Source organism: Oncorhynchus gorbuscha, linkage group LG15 (genome assembly GCF_021184085.1).
Source record: "Oncorhynchus gorbuscha isolate QuinsamMale2020 ecotype Even-year linkage group LG15, OgorEven_v1.0, whole genome shotgun sequence".
Taxonomy (NCBI): Eukaryota; Metazoa; Chordata; class Actinopteri; order Salmoniformes; family Salmonidae; genus Oncorhynchus; species Oncorhynchus gorbuscha.
The window spans coordinates 85511555-85527957 of NC_060187.1; the positions used below are offsets into that span (position 1 = coordinate 85511555).

Here is a 16403-nt window from a genome sequence, read left to right on the forward strand (position 1 = left end):
ATGAATAAAAAACCTGTTTTCCATCTCAAGAGGTTAAATAAAATAAAACTGAAGTAAGTGGCAAATAAAGTAATGGTTGAGCGTAAAGGGTTGACGACATCATCTTCAATTAGCCATAAATTCCCTTGTGACGGAGGAATGGAAGCATGTTGTGTGCAATGAGAGGGGCAATTGAATGGAAGCTTCACTAAAACATGAACATTGTTAAAACATGTCTAGCCTGTGTATCACTGGGTAACAGGGCTGTGCTCCAACTGCTCAGTCTTCCACCACAAAACACCAGAAAATGACCGAAGGAGTAGAACCAGCTCACCTGCTTTTACACCAGGATTTTACTATTAGATGTTCAATGTTTCTTTAGAATTGTATTTTTGAAAGGACTAGTTTCACCATGTTAAAACTAGAGTTTAGTTCACCTAACTGGGTTGACCTTACAATGAAGGACTATTAAAAAAAATGTTTTACCTTAAATGAATCACTATTCACATTAAATAAATAATCATCTTCACAAATGACTTTTTTAACGCAACAAGACAACGATGGCTTTACAATGATCATGAAAACTTGGATAAATGTTGGGGTTGATAAGTGCAGAAGCTGTGATACATCTCTCATTCACATGTGTTGGCTGTGCCCCAAACTAGAGGGATTCTGGAAGTCAGTTTTCTCTCTCATTCACATGTGTTGGCTGTGCCCCAAACTAGAGGGATTCTGGAAGTCAGTTTTCTCTCTCATTCACATGTGTTGGCTGTGCCCCAAACTAGAGGGATTCTGGAAGTCAGTTTTCTCTCTCATTCACATGTGTTGGCTGTGCCCCAAACTATAGGAATTCTGGAAGTCAGTTTTCTCTCTCATTCACATGTGTTGGCTGTGCCCCAAACTAGAGTGATTCTGGAAGTCAGTTTTCTCTCTCATTCACATGTGTTGGCTGTGCCCCAAACTAGAGTGATTCTGGAAGTCAGTTTTCTCTCTCATTCACATGTGTTGGCTGTGCCCCAAACTAGAGTGATTCTGGAAGTCAGTTTTCTCTCTCATTCACATGTGTTGGCTGTGCCCCAAACTAGAGTGATTCTGAAAGTCAGTTTTCTCTCTCATTCTCATATGTTGGCTGTGCCCTAAACTAGAGGGATTCTGGAAGTCAGTTTTCTCTCTCATTCACATATGTTGGCTGTGCCCCAAACTAGAGGGATTCTGGAAGTCAGTTTTCTCTCTCATTCACATATGTTGGCTGTGCCCCAAACTAGAGGGATTCTGGAAGTCAGTTTTCTCTCTCATTCACACGTGTTGGCTGTGCCCCAAACTAGAGGGATTCTGGAAGTCAGTTTTCTCTCTCATTCACATATGTTGGCTGTGCCCCAAACTAGAGGGATTCTGGAAGTCAGTTTTCTCTCTCATTCTCATATGTTGGCTGTGCCCCAAACTAGAGGGATTCTGGAAGTCAGTTTTCCAGCCGTTCTCAGATGTGCTGAATCAGCCTATCCAACTCAAACCGTTGATTTCTCTTTTAGGCGTCGCCCCAAAGAGTTGTGTTTCCAGAAACGACAGCCTTTGCCTCCTTGCTGGCACTGGAACCTAACCCTGTATTATGGTCCAAGTCTAGAGCCCCTTCATCATCTATTCACTCTTTATTTGTCTACTTGTCTAATTACCTCTTAATGACTATTATTTAGTTCTGTTCTGAACCCATTTTTCTCCCAGCGTACTCCAGCTTCTATCTTTCTACCCCTCTGTATGTCTTCTTATGGAGGAAGGGTTGCTCAGCCTATGGTCTATGTAAACTCTACTGTTGTGTGTTTCTCATGACTGGTATCAATAAAACATTTCAACTTGGATACATGTTGGGGTTAAGTGGGTTAAATCATCCTAGGAGTCACAGAGAGACATTTAGCATGTCTTAATTCATATTTAAATATGTTTTGAGTTTCCCATGTGGTCTATTATTAAAGGATACTTCATTTAAGGAACTACCTACCTACTGTTGATTGACGTTTGTCTAGTGATTGGCAGTGTGTGTGTGTGTGTGTGTGTGTGTGTGTGTGTGTGTGTGTGTGTGTGTGTGTGTGTGTGTGTGTGTGTGTGTGTGTGTGTGTGTGTGTGTGTGTGTGTGTGTGTGTGTGTGTGTGTGTGTGTGTGTGTGTGTGTGTGTGTGTGTGTGTGTGTGTGTGTACACAGCATGATAGTAGTGGCAGGTGCAACACCAGACACTAGTAAATGCTGTTGTCAACACAGTAGAGGTCTGCAGATAATCTGGATATTAGAAGTGATTGAAATGATTTTTTAAAAAGCATCTACTCAACACTTTGTCATTGTGGGTCTAAAGGTCTTCTGATGTGGCGGTGTGGAAATATGTGTTGCAGGAAAACGGTGGTGTGTCCCATCATCGACGTGATCAGTGATGACACGTTTGAGTACATGGCTGGTTCTGACATGACCTACGGAGGCTTCAACTGGAAGCTGAACTTCCGCTGGTACCCTGTACCCCAGAGAGAGATGGACCGCCGCAAGGGAGACCGCACTCTGCCCGTCCGGTAGGTAGGACACACTACCCATCTACAGCGCTGGCATAGAGACTGGGACGTAGACTCTCCTCAGCTCCAGTCAGTGAGGATATCATCCCTGCTCCTAACACACTACTGAATCTGAATGTAATAGACTAGTAATAGTGGCATAGCTGGGACTTAGTTATAAGTTCTGTTTTCAGTCAAATACATGAGCTCAGTGTGGTGTAGCTGTGTTCCTGTGTAGCTGAGGATGGGGAAACTCTGGGAACATTCAGGAATTAAAACCCAGGGTTTGTTTTCGCTTGTCCCTCGTCATCTCTTCCTGTTCATGTTCCCCACCAGTCCAACTGGGACTATCAGAGGCACATTCAGAGGTCCCGTTTCCATCACAACACAGGGAAAGAGACAGGTCTATTCGTGAGGTGACCTAGGTAAAGTAGTTTCAGTAAAACAACATGTTATTGAGTTTAGCCAGCTAATATCAGCCAAGGTGTTTTTCTGTTTCCCTGCCTGCTCTGCAGAGGTGTTTTTCTGTTCCCAGCTGGCCAACAACAGAACATGTGTGACTCCCCACACAGTGCACAGCTCAGATCGTGTTCCCACAATATGTTTCCCCAGGGGGACGTGTGCTGTTCTATTTGTTGTTCTATGTGGCACTGGCACCATGTTCCCTGTTGTCTTCCTGATCAACATCTGGAAAACAAGTCTTTAGCTCAATGACATATGGTGGCAACAAAGTATGTGAACCCTTTGGAATTAGATGGATTTCTGCTTAAATTGGTCATACAATTTGATCTGATCTTCATCTAGGTCACAACAATAGACAAACACAGTCTTAAACTAATAACACACAAACAATTCTACGTTGTCATGTCTATTGAAAACACTGTTTAAACATCCACAGTGCAGGGTGGGGAAAGTATGTGAACCCTTAGATTTAATAACTGGGTGACCCTCCTTTGGAAGCAATAACTTCAACCAAACATGTTCTGTAGTTGCGGATCAGACCTGCACAACGGTCAAGAGGAATTTTGGACCATTCCTCTTTACAAAGCTGTTTCAGTTCAGAAATATTCTTGTGATGTGAACCACTCTATTGAGGTTATGCCACAGCATCTCAATCGGGTTGAGGTCAGGACTCTGACTGGGCCACTCCAGAAGGCCTATTTTCTTCTGTTGAAGCCATTCTGTTGTTGATTTATTTCTGTGTTTTGGGTCATTGTCCTGTTGCATCACCCAACTTCTGTTGAGCTTCAATTGGCAGACAGATAGCCTTACATTCTCCTGCAAAATGTCTTGATAAACTTAGGAATTCATTTGTCCGTCGATGATAGCGAGCTGTCCAGGCCCTGAGGCAGCAAAGCAGCTCCAAACCATGATGCTCCCTCCACCATACTTAACAGATGAGGTCTTGATGTTGGCGTGCTGTGCCTTTTTTTCTCCACACATATTGTTGTGTTCCTTCCAAACAACTCAACTTTAGTTTCATCTGTCCACAGAATATTTTGCCAGTAGCGCTGTGGAATATCCAAGTGCTCTTTTGCGAACTTCAGAAATGTTTATTTTGGACTGTAGTGGCATCTTTCGTGGTGTTCTCCCATGAACACCATTCTTGTTTAGTGTTTTATGTATCGTAGACTCGTCAACAGAGATGTTAGCATGTTCCAGAGATTTCTGTAAGTCTTTAGCTGACACTCTAGGATTCTTCTTAACCTCATTGAGCATTCTGCACTGTGCTCTTGCAGTCATCTTTGCAGGACGTCTTAGGGAGAGTAGCAACAGTGCTGAACGTTCTTAATTTATAGATACTTTGTCTTACCGTGGGACTGATGAACGTCAAGGCTTTTAGAGATACTTTTGTAACTCTTTCCAGCTTTATGCAGTCAACCATTCTTAATCTTAGGTCTTCTGAGATCTCTTTTGTTCGAGGCATGGTTCACATCAGGCAATGTTTCTTGTGAATAGCAAACTCTAATTTTGTGAGTGTTTTGTATAGGGCAGGGCAACTCTAACCAACATCTCTAATCTCATCTCATTGATTGGACTCCAGGTTAGCTTTTGGAGAAGTCATTAGCCTAGGGGTTCACATACTTTTTCCAACCTACACTGTGAATGTGTTATTATGTATTCAATATAGACAAGAAAAATACAATAATTTATGTGTTTAAGCACACTGTTTGTGTCTATTGTAGTGACTTGTAGTGATGTGATCTCAGATGAAGGTCAGATCAAATTTGATGATCAATTTATTCAGAAATCCAGGTAATTCTAAAGGGTTCACATACTTGTTCCTGCCACTGTATATCGCTCCTTCTGAGAGACTGACAGGGGGAGATTTCTTGCTTAGGTAATGTTAACTAATGATTCCCATGCCAATAAAGCCTTTACATTGAATTGAATTGTATTGAGATGGAAAAACAGGAAAAACAACTCTGGAGGTCGACTTGATGTTTTTGTGCCTCTGAAGATACCATCTCTACGGACAAACTTGTGATCTCTGTCGCAAACATGAAACCAGAATGTAGTTTTGAGTGACTGTTTTCTTCTCTCTCCCCCTCTCATCTCTCCCCCTTGCTCCCACCTCCCTCCCCTCTCTCTCCCTCTCCACTCCCCTCTCTCTCTCCCTCCACTCCTCTCTCTCTCTCTCTCTCTCCCCTCTCTCTCTCTCTCTCTCTCTCTCTCTCTCTCTCTCTCTCTCTCTCTCTCTCTCTCCCTCCTCCCCCCTCTCTCTCCCTCCCTCCTCCTCCCCTCTCTCTCTCTCCCTCCTTCCACTCCTCTCCCCTCTCTCCCTCCACTCCCCTCCCCTCTCTCTCTCTCCCTCCACTCCTCTCCCCTCTCTCTCCAGGACTCCTACCATGGCCGGTGGGTTGTTTTCTATAGACAGAGATTATTTCCAAGAGATAGGGACATATGACGCAGGTATGGACATTTGGGGAGGAGAGAACTTGGAGATCTCCTTTAGGGTGAGTACACACATACACAGGGCACACACACACGCACACATACACAGGGCATGCAAGCACGTACACACACACACACACACACACACACACACACACACACACACACACACACACACACACACACACACACACACACACACACACACACACACACACACACACACACACACACACACACACACACACACACACACGTACACACACACACACACCAGGTATGCAAACTAGTTCACTTTTGGTGAAATTCACCGTTTTGAATCCAAAATAGGCGACCTACGTGAATCGTGTAGATCAGATGAGAAAAGTTTGTGAGGGGGAGCTTTGGATCACTACTGGCTGTAAGCGAACGAGCGATGCGGGTTTGTAAGCGAACGAGCGATGCAGGTTGGTAAAGAACGAGAGATGCGGGGTTTGTAAAGAACGAGAGATGCGGGTTTGTAAGCGAACGAGCGATGCGGGTTTGTAAAGAACGAGAGATGCGGGTTTGTAAGCGAGACGAGAGATGCGGGTTGAGAGATGCGGGTTTGTGTTTGTAAAGAACGAGAGATGCGGGTTTGTAAAGAACGAGCATGCGGGTTTGTAAAGAACGAGAGATGCTAAGAACGAGAGATGCGGGTTTGTAAAGAACGAGAGATGCGGGTTTGTAAAGAACGAGAGATGCGGGTTGTAAAAGAACGAGAGATGCGGGTTTGTAAAGAACGAGAGATGCGGGTTTGTAAGCGAACGAGCGATGCAGGTTTGTAAAGAACGAGAGATGCGGGTTTGTAAGCGAACGAGAGATGCGGGTTTGTAAAGAACGAGAGATGCGGGTTTGTAAAGAACGAGAGATGCGGGGTTTGTAAAGAACGAGAGATGCGGGTTTGTAAAGAACGAGAGATGCGGGTTTGTAAAGAACGAGAGATGCGGGTTTGTAAAGAACGAGAGATGCGGGTTTGTAAAGAACGAGAGATGCGGGGTTTGTAAAGAACGAGAGATGCGGGTTTGTAAAGCGAACGAGAGATGCAGGTTGGTAAAGAACGAGAGATGCGGGGTTTGTAAGCGAACGAGCGATGCATGTTGGTAACGAATGAGAGATGCAGGTTTGTAAGCGAACGAGTGATGCACGTTTGGAGCAACTCTGTCTGTGTCCAAGGCTCAGCCAATCATTCACATAACAACAGAATGCGACTGAAGAGAGAAGAGACAACCAATGTGCTAGTTACAGAATCAGGGCGCTCTGAAAGACAGCAGTAGGGTGCAGAGGCAGTTTGCCAGTTACAGCAGCGCGTCCCCTGGACGATAACAAAAAGATAGGTGAGAAGCCGGGTGATGAAGCTACTTCATGAGCTGTAACCCAAAAACAACTGGCCTTTGGAAAGTTTGAGGTGAGGGAGAAAGTGTGGTGGTACAAGTACTGTTAGCGTTGCTAAGTATCTTGCTATAGTAGCTGGATGGAATTCTCCATTAGCTAGCCAGAGAAATGTGCACCTACACACACACACACAGGGCTATGTAGTTGTAACATGAGTGTTTCTGGTGTGTTGTAGATCTGGCAGTGCGGGGGGACGTTGGAGATCGTGACGTGTTCTCACGTGGGTCACGTGTTCCGGAAGGCCACGCCCTACACGTTTCCAGGGGGAACGGGTCAGATCATCAATAAGAACAACAGACGCCTGGCTGAGGTCTGGATGGACCAGTTCAAAAACTTCTTCTACATCATCTCCCCTGGTGAGTCTGAGTGAGGGGCGAGTTGCTGTGTGTCTGGGGGCTGTTTCAAAACAGAAGCCAGATATGTGTTCTCCAATCAATCAATCAAGTGTATTTATCAAGCCCTTTTATATCAGCTGATGTCACAAAGTGCTGTACAGAAACCCAGCCTAAAACCCCAAACAGCAAGCAGTGCAGATGTAGAAGCACGATGGCTAGGAAAAAACTCCCTAGAAAGGCCAGAACCTAGGAAGAAACCTAAAGAGGAACCTGGCTCTGAGGGGAGGCCAGTCCTCTTCTGGCTGTGCCGGATGGAGATTATAACAGAACATGGCCAAGATGTTCAAATGTTCATAGATGACCAGCATGGTCAAATAATAATAATCACAGTGGTTGTAGAGGGTGCAACAGGTCAGCATCTCAGGAGTAAATGTCAGTTGGCTTTTCATAGCCGATCATTCAGAGTTAGAGACAGCAGGTGTGGTAGAGAGAGAGAGTCGAAAACAGCAGATCTGGGACAGGTAGCACGTCCGGTGAACAGGTCAGGGATCCATTTCCGCTGGCAGAACAGTTGAAACTGGAGCAACAGCATGACCAGGTGGACTGGGGACAGCAAGGAGTCATCAGACCAGGTAATCCTGAGGCATGGTCCTAGGGCTCAGGTCCTCTGAGAGAAGAGAGAGAGAGAAAGGGGGAGAGAGGGGATTAGAGGGAGCATACTTAAGCATACTTCTCCAGATATAACAGACTGACCCTAGCCCCCCGATAAACTATTGCAGCATAATTACTGGAGGCTGAGATAGGAGGGGTCGGGAGACACTGTGGCCCTGTCCAACTATACCCCCGGACAGGGCCAACCAGGCCCCCCATTAACAATGTGATGTTGCCGTGGTGACCTGACAGAGCAAGGTGACGGGGGGTGGACAGAATAATTTCACGCTACACAGTCTCTATTAACCTTGCCATCTCACCACTGACAGACACACAGACACACACACCCCTGCACAGATCAGGTAGAGGACAGGCGAGAACAAGGACAAAGGTTCACCTCTCTTCCACTAACAGGAAGTTTACTGCTTCCCCTTACTGTAATAACAATCCCTAATCCAGAGAATATCAAACACACTATGAGAAACATGTTTGTAAGATTCTTCCAGTCCTTTGGTAGTTGGTGATTGTGACCATGGTGATGTGTGTTGGGTGTTTTCCACCACTACATAGAGTAGCCAGTCAAATAGAAAAGTAGCCAGTCAGGCCGAAGCAGCTCTATTTTGGTGGTCTCTGGTACATTGTAACAACTTGATTCCATCTGAAATACACAGCGGAAATATTGAATACTTTATCGAGGTTATGTCCCAGATTGGAAAAAAATGTGTTGCGGTATTATGTAGAAAGACATGACTTTGCAATTGAAATGACAACAAAAGGATGAATTCAGTGTATTGTTCCTTGTTTTGGTATTGTTAGTTTATGGTCTATGCCTATATGACCAGGACTATTCTCCAAGTAGGAGAATAGGAAACATTTATTTTAGCATTTAACCAGTGTTCTCTTGATTTAAAGTGATATTTACACTTTTACTACAACATATGGATTGCCACAATTATATTTGTTCTTCAAATGATGTATTTTATTAAAACAGAAAAATGAAGTAAATAGCCCACCTTATCTTGAATAATTTATTTAAGGTTTTGTTTTTCCAGGTTTTCATTTTCCCCGTTTTCACTCTGAAAATCACATTGGATGTTCTAAATACATAACGATGCTTAAACCACTGTTGAGGTCTGGGATAAATCTGATACTTGTCTTTTCGGGGTGTATTTACCCTTTAATTCAAGAGGCTGTTGTTCAGCAGGGTTTCTGTAGACACATATAATGGCAGATAAAACAAACACCCACTGGGTTGATGAAATAACCCTGATATCATTCTGACAGGGAAGCTTAGGCTACTTTGTACTTAACATTTCATTGAGAAGTTTTTTGGGAGGTTTTCCATCTACCAGAAGACATTATCTTCATCGCTAACGGTTACACAAAGTGGTAGACTCGTGCACTGCAGAAACAGACAGGGGCATTCTCGTTGCCTCTGGACTTAGATCGTTGCAGGAAATACGAATCACTGATGCATTCTGTTCCTGTCTTATGATCATTTGGGGGAAGTTTAAGGTCAATACATTTGTGAATATTGTTGAATTCCATTTTAATGTCTGGGTTTCTTGAGGGCCTAATTATCATATTTTGACCAGAATGAGGCTCTCCACTGTCTATTGTTCTTTCAGTGATGATTCATCATCTTCAGCGAATGTTTTCATAATTTATCTGCAGATAATTGCCAAACATTAGGAAGCCAAACTATGCAAATTAGGGAGCCAAATGAACGGCTCTCCGATGCCATTTGGTAGGCTACAGACTGACGAGATGAGTCACTCACTTTATCGTCACTGTCTGGCAAGCCCCGACATCCTAGGAAAGGAAACCCAGGAAATCCTTAGGTTGACTTGTCACGATGCGACAACATGGACATATAACCATGTTGAATGGCAAGGGATGTAGGAGATTGAATTTATTCAGTCAGTTCGACACTTTTTATAAACTAGTCAACACTTGCTGTTCAGTTGTCAATCAACACACAGTAAACAGCCTAGGCCGCTCCCTGTGGCTGGCTGTCATGTTTGTTTGTTTGTAGAGACGGATCAAGACGCAGCGAATGTTGAGTTCCACAGAATGATTTAATAGTGAAACTTAGCAACAACAAAACAATAAACTAACAATGAAACGTGACTACGTGGTGCACATGCACAAACACAAACAATATCCCATAAAACACAGGTGGGAAAAGGCTACCTAAATATGATCCCCAATTAGAGACAACGATTACCAGCTGCCTCTAATTGGGAATCATACCAATCACCAACATAGAAATAATAACCCAGAACCCCATATAGAAATAACTAACTAGAACAACCCCCAGTCACACCCTGACCTACTACACCATAGAGAAATAATGGCTCTCTATGGTCAGGGTGTGACACTGGTTATGTGAAACGTAAAAGAAAATCAATGATTTTGTGTCAGTAAACAATAATTAGGCTAAGTCATGGATTTCCACACATCGTTACCAGTACAGTACCAGTACATGGGATATGCAAATTCACGAGAATCATGCTCTCTCCCACAGGTGTAAAGAAATTTGACTGCAACCAGAAATCTGTAGGCTATATAATGACGAGATGCTCATGGCTCCTCCCTACTAATGGGAGTCGTTGTCCCAAAGATGGGAAGGCAGGCGACAAGCTTAGGTCCCAAATAAGACCATAGAAAAGCTTTGGACAGATTTTGGCGAGTGTGAAACCTCTCACTTTGCCTCTTCCTCTCTGCTGAATTTCCCTGTTATCACTCACTTTGTGACTGACCGGCGCCTGTCCTATAAATAGATCGCTAGAAGATTTGTAAGTGGCTCTGGATAAGAGCGTCTGCTAAATGACTTAAATGTAAATGTAAGATACAAATCGTTCATCCTAGCGGGGGAGGGCTCGATGGACTAGAGAACTGAAACTTTTAAATGAAAAGTAGCCTAGTTATTATGAAGTGGAAAATGTAGCTGGCTAAAAATGAATCTGTAACCGGCTGATTAGCCGACAGCTGACGCTAATGGAAAACACTGTGTTTCAGGTGTGACGAAGGTGGACTATGGTGACATCACGTCTCGCTCGTCTCTGAGACAGAAGCTGCAGTGTAAACCTTTCAGCTGGTACCTGGAGAACGTCTATCCTGACTCCCAGATACCACGACACTACTACTCACTGGGAGAGGTGCACCCACACTAAACATACAACACACACACACTAAACACACACACATTCAATCAGTGATAATTGTTTATTGTTTGTTGTTCTGTCAGATCCGTAACGTGGAGACTAACCAGTGTCTGGACAACATGGCCCGGAAGGAGAACGAGAAAGTTGGCATCTTCAACTGCCATGGCATGGGAGGAAACCAGGTAGTTAGAACTGCCATGGCATGGGAGGAAACCAGGTAGTTAGAACTGCCATGGCATGGGAGGAAACCAGGTATCTAGAACTGCCATGACATGGGAGGAAACCAGGTAGTTAGAACGGCCATGGCATGGGAGGAAACCAGGTATCTAGAACTGCCATGGCATGGGAGGAAACCAGGTATCTAGAACTGCCATGGCATGGGAGAAAACCAGGTATCTAGAACTGCCATGGCATAGGAGGAAACCAGGTATCTAGAACTGCCATGGCATGGGAGGAAACCAGGTATCTAGAACTGCCATGGCATGGGAGGAAACCAGGTATCTAGAACTGCCTTGGCATGGGAGGAAACCAGGTATCTAGAACTGCCATGGCATGGGAGGAAACCAGGTATCTAGAACTGCCATGGCATGGGAGGAAACCAGGTAACTAGAACTGCCATGGCATGGGAGGAAACCAGGTATCTAGAACTGCCATGGCATGGGAGGAAACCAGGTATCTAGAACTGCCATGGCATGGGAGGAAACCAGGTATCTAGAACTGCCATGGCATGGGAGGAAACCAGGTAACTAGAACTGGCCATAACATGGGAGGAAACCAGGTAACTAGAACTGCCATAACATGGGAGGGAACCGTAACTGATCAACTGAGGACAGGACAACAGTAATGAGATTACCTTTGGTGTTTATCATAGTGACATTAACCTGAGCAACTTCTCTGACCTCAGAGGAGAGAGATACAATGTGAATGACATAAGAGAGAGATAGAGGTCTCTTGTCTTCCCGTCTGACCGTGTGTCGTCCCCTGCAGGTGTTCAGCTACACGGCCAATAAAGAGATAAGGACAGATGACCTGTGTCTAGACGTGTCCAAACTCAACGGTCCTGTCATGATGCTCAAGTGTCATCACCTCAAAGGAAACCAGCTCTGGGAGTATGACCCCATGGTATGTCTGTCTGTCAACAGTAAACAACCTCTCCTTGTCTTTTCTTACTACCACTGACCCTGCTGAGTGTGCTAGTTGTTGTTTTACCTAGCTACCTTAAAGTAACTGTCAAGTGTTTCCACATTTCTATTAAATATGTCATATAATTACTTACAATATGAGTGAAATATATAGTTTTCCTTCCAATGTTTTATTTATGAAGTATGATATAAAGCTGATTTTCTGTATTGGAATGGTGTGGTCCTACCCCAACAACTGAATGGTGTGGCCCTACCCCAACAACTGAATGGTGTGGCCCTACCCCAACAACTGAATGGTGTGGCCCTACCCCAACAACTGAATGGTGTGGCCCTACCCCAACAACTGAATGGTGTGGCCCTACCCCAACAACTGAATGGTGTGGCCCTACCCCAACAACTGAATGGTGTGGAATGGTGTGGCCCTACCCCAACAACTGAATGGTGTGGCCCTACCCCAACAACTGAATGGTGTGGCCCTACCCCAACAACTGAATGGTGTGGCCCTACCCCAACAACTGAATGGTGTGGCCCTACCCCAACAACTGAATGGTGTGAATGGTGTGGCCCTACCCCAACAACTGAATGGTGTGGCCCTACCCCAACAACTGACCCCAACAACTGAATGGTGTGGCCCTACCCCAACAACTGAATGTGTGGCCCTACCCCAACAACTGAATGGTGTGGCCCTACCCCAACAACTGAATGGTGTGGCCCTACCCCAACAACTGAATGGTGTGGCCCTACCCCAACAACTGAATGGTGTGGCCCTACCCCAACAACTGAATGGTGTGGCCCTACCCCAAACAACTGAATGAATGGTGTGGCCCTACCCCAACAACTGAATGGTGTGGTGTGGCCCTACCCCAACAACTGAATGGTGTGGCCCTACCCCAACAACTGAATGGTGTGGCCCTACCCCAACAACTGAATGGTGTGGCCCTACCCCAACAACTGAATGGTGTGGCCCTACCCCAACCTGAATGGTGTGGCCCTACCCCACAACTGAATGGTGTGGCCCTACCCCAACAATGGTGTGGCTGAATGGTGTGGCCCTACCCCAACAACTGAATGGTGTGGCCCTACCCCAACAACTGAATGGTGTGGCCCTACCCCAACAACTGAATGGTGTGGCCCTACCCCAACAACTGAATGTGTGGCCCTACCCCAACAACTGAATGGTGTGGCCCTACCCCAACAACTGAATGGTGTGGCCCTACCCCAACAACTGAATGAATGGTGAATGGTGTGGCCCTACCCCAACAACTGAATGGTGTGGCCCTACCCCACAACTGAATGGTGTGGCCCTACCCCAACAACTGAATGGTGTGGCCCTACCCCAATGGTGTGGCCCTAACTGAATGGTGTGGCCCTACCCCAACAACTGAATGGTGTGGCCCTACCCCAACAACTGAATGGTGTGGCCCTACCCCAACACCCCAACAACTGAATGGTGTGGCCCTACCCCACAACTGAATGGTGTGGCCCTACCCCACAACTGAATGGTGTGGCCCTACCCCAACAACTGAATGGTGTGGCCCTACCCCAACAACTGAATGGTGTGGCCCTACCCCAACAACTGAATGGTGTGGCCCTACCCCAACAACTGAATGGTGTGGCCCTACCCCAACAACTGAATGGTGTGGCCCTACCCCAACAACTGAATGGTGTGGCTTTAACAACTGAATGGAATGGTGTGGCCCTACCCCAACAACTGAATGGTGTGGCCCTACCCCAACAACTGAATGGTGTGGCCCTACCCCAACAACTGAATGGTGTGGCCCTACCCCAACAACTGAATGGTGTGGCCCTACCCCAACAACTGAATGGTGTGGCCCTACCCCAACAACTGAATGGTGTGGCCCTAACAACTGAATGGTGTGGCCCTACCCCAACAACTGAATGGTGTGGCCCTACCCCAACAACTGAATGGTGTGGCCCTACCCCAACAACTGAATGGTGTGGCCCTGAATGGTGTGGCCCTACCCCAACAACTGAATGTGGCCCTACCCTACCCCAACAACTGAATGGTGTGGCCCTACCCCAACAACTGAATGGTGTGGCCCTACCCCAACAACTGAATGGTGTGGCCCTACCCCAACAACTGAATGGTGTGGCCCTTGAATGGTGTGGCCCTAACAACTGAATGGTGTGGCCCTACCCCAACAACTGAATGGTGTGGCCCTACCCCAACAACTGAATGGTGTGGCCCTACCCCACAACTGAATAGTGTGGCTCTACCCCAACCTGAATGGTGTGGCCCTACCCCAACAACTGAATGGTGTGGCCCTACCCCAACAACTGAATGGTGTGGCCCTACCCCACAACTGAATGGTGTGGCTGAATGGTGTGGCCCTACCCCACAACTGAATGGTGTGGCCCTACCCCAACAACTGAATGGTGTGGGCGTATACAAGTCATTCAAATTATTCACGCGAGTAGATCGCTGATTGGCCAGTGCATCCTCAGGAGGATAACATCATCATCAATGATGAGATAGCAAGCATTTTTTTAAACTGTCTTTTTGACATACCAGATTGAAGTGTTTTTTCTTTAATTTTATGCTTTGGCCACATATGAATATAGGATGAGTCCACAACATATGGGTATGAGTTATCAGAATATTCACTTTTAAAAGTGAGATTTTCACAGGACAGTTACTTTAAGATGAATGCACTTTTAAACTGTAAGTTGCTCTGGGTAAGAGCGTCGCTAAATGACTCAAATATATAAAAAATAAAAAAATGTTTCTCTGTCTGTTGTGTGTAGAAGTTGACCCAGGTCTGTTTCTCTGTCTGTTGTGTGTAGAAGTTGACCCAGGTCTGTTTCTCTGTCTGTTGTCTCTGTAGAAGTTGACCCAGGTCTGTTTCTCTGTCTGTTGTCTCTGTAGAAGTTGACCCAGGTCTGTTTCTCTGTCTGTTGTCTCTGTAGAAGTTGACCCAGGTCTGTTTCTCTGTTGTCTCTGTAGAAGTTGACCCAGGTCTGTTTCTCTGTCTGTTGTCTCTGTAGAAGTTGACCCTGATCCACGTCAATAGTAACCAGTGTCTGGACAAGGCCAGTGAGGAGGACAGCCAGGTGCCCAGCGTCAGAGACTGTACACACACTCGCTCTCAACAGTGGCTGCTGCGCAACGTCACGCTGCCTGAGATCTTCTGACCGCCGCCTACACACACACACACACACACACACACACACACACACACTGACGGAGAGAGAGAGAGAGTGAGAGGAGGGAAGAGGAGGAGGGCTGAAGGGACAGTCCACGCTGAATGGGATGAAGCAGGGCCCTTCTATGGTGTCTTGGAGAGGGAACATGTTTGGACTCAATGGAGGAGAGACTCATAGTTTTATGAAGAGAGACTGGTGATGTTTTAAAGAGAGAGACTTGCTCCTGGAGAGACATGTTGTTAAAGAGAGAGAGAGACTCACTGAGAGAACTTCCATGGACAAGGCAGTCTCCCCAACGCTGCAAACTCATCACTTATGTTTACCTGTGTGTGTGTGTGTGTGTGTGTGTGTGTGTGTGTGTGTGTGTGTGTGTGTGTGTGTGTGTGTGTGTGTGTGTGTGTGTGTGTGTGTGTGTGTGTGTGTGTGTGTGTGTGTGTGTGTGTGTGTGTGTGTGTGTGTGTGTGTGTGTGTGTGTGTGTGTGTGTGTGTGTGTGTGTGTGTGTGTGTGTGTGTGTGTGTGTGTGCAAATGCGTTCTCAAGTAAAGGTGGCTCATTAGTGAAAACATTTTTTTCTTTGAGTTTTGAAATGAACTCTGTTGAACTCATATGAAGGAAGGGTGTGTGTGTGTGTTTGAGCGAGCATGTGTGTACATGTGTTGGGATATGCCCTCCTGTTGCAGTATTGTATGACTGTGCATGTATGAGGACAGCCCCATATAGCCGCACCTAGCAGTGTCTGTCTCCCTCTAGTGTTCCTCCCCTGAGTTGCAGCCTAAAGAGGGACTCAGAGAGAGGAGATTTACATTTACATTTAAGTCATTTAGCAGACGCTCCAGATGGAGACAGAGAGGGAGGGGGGACACAGAGAGAGGAGATGGAGACAGAGAGGGAGGGGGGACACAGAGAGAGGAGATGGAGACAGAGAGGGAGGGGGGACACAGAGAGAGGAGATGGAGACAGAGAGGGAGGGGACACACAGAGAGAGGAGATGGAGACAGAGAGGGAGGGGGACACAGAGAGAGGAGATGGAGACAGAGAGCGAGGGGGGACTCAGAGAGAGGAAATGGAGACAGAGAGGGAGGGGGACACAGAACTCTCCAGAGAAGCACCGAGGAACAATGCGCTGAA

General features: G+C 46.0%; 1 protein-coding gene across 1 annotated transcript in view; it reads left to right on the top strand.

Moving 5' to 3' along the window:
- The window catches only part of galnt1 (UDP-N-acetyl-alpha-D-galactosamine:polypeptide N-acetylgalactosaminyltransferase 1), a 75911-nt gene extending 59757 nt beyond the window's left edge, over nucleotides 1-16154 (top strand). The window contains exons 8-14 of the mRNA XM_046303455.1: nucleotides 2358-2528; nucleotides 5347-5464; nucleotides 6991-7171; nucleotides 10823-10962; nucleotides 11052-11150; nucleotides 11956-12090; nucleotides 15117-16154. Of these exons, the coding sequence (XP_046159411.1) occupies nucleotides 2358-2528; nucleotides 5347-5464; nucleotides 6991-7171; nucleotides 10823-10962; nucleotides 11052-11150; nucleotides 11956-12090; nucleotides 15117-15263 (991 nt within the window). The 3' untranslated portion in view covers nucleotides 15264-16154. The remainder of the gene's footprint in view (nucleotides 1-2357; nucleotides 2529-5346; nucleotides 5465-6990; nucleotides 7172-10822; nucleotides 10963-11051; nucleotides 11151-11955; nucleotides 12091-15116) is intronic.
- Nucleotides 16155-16403: the final 249 nt, after the last annotated feature.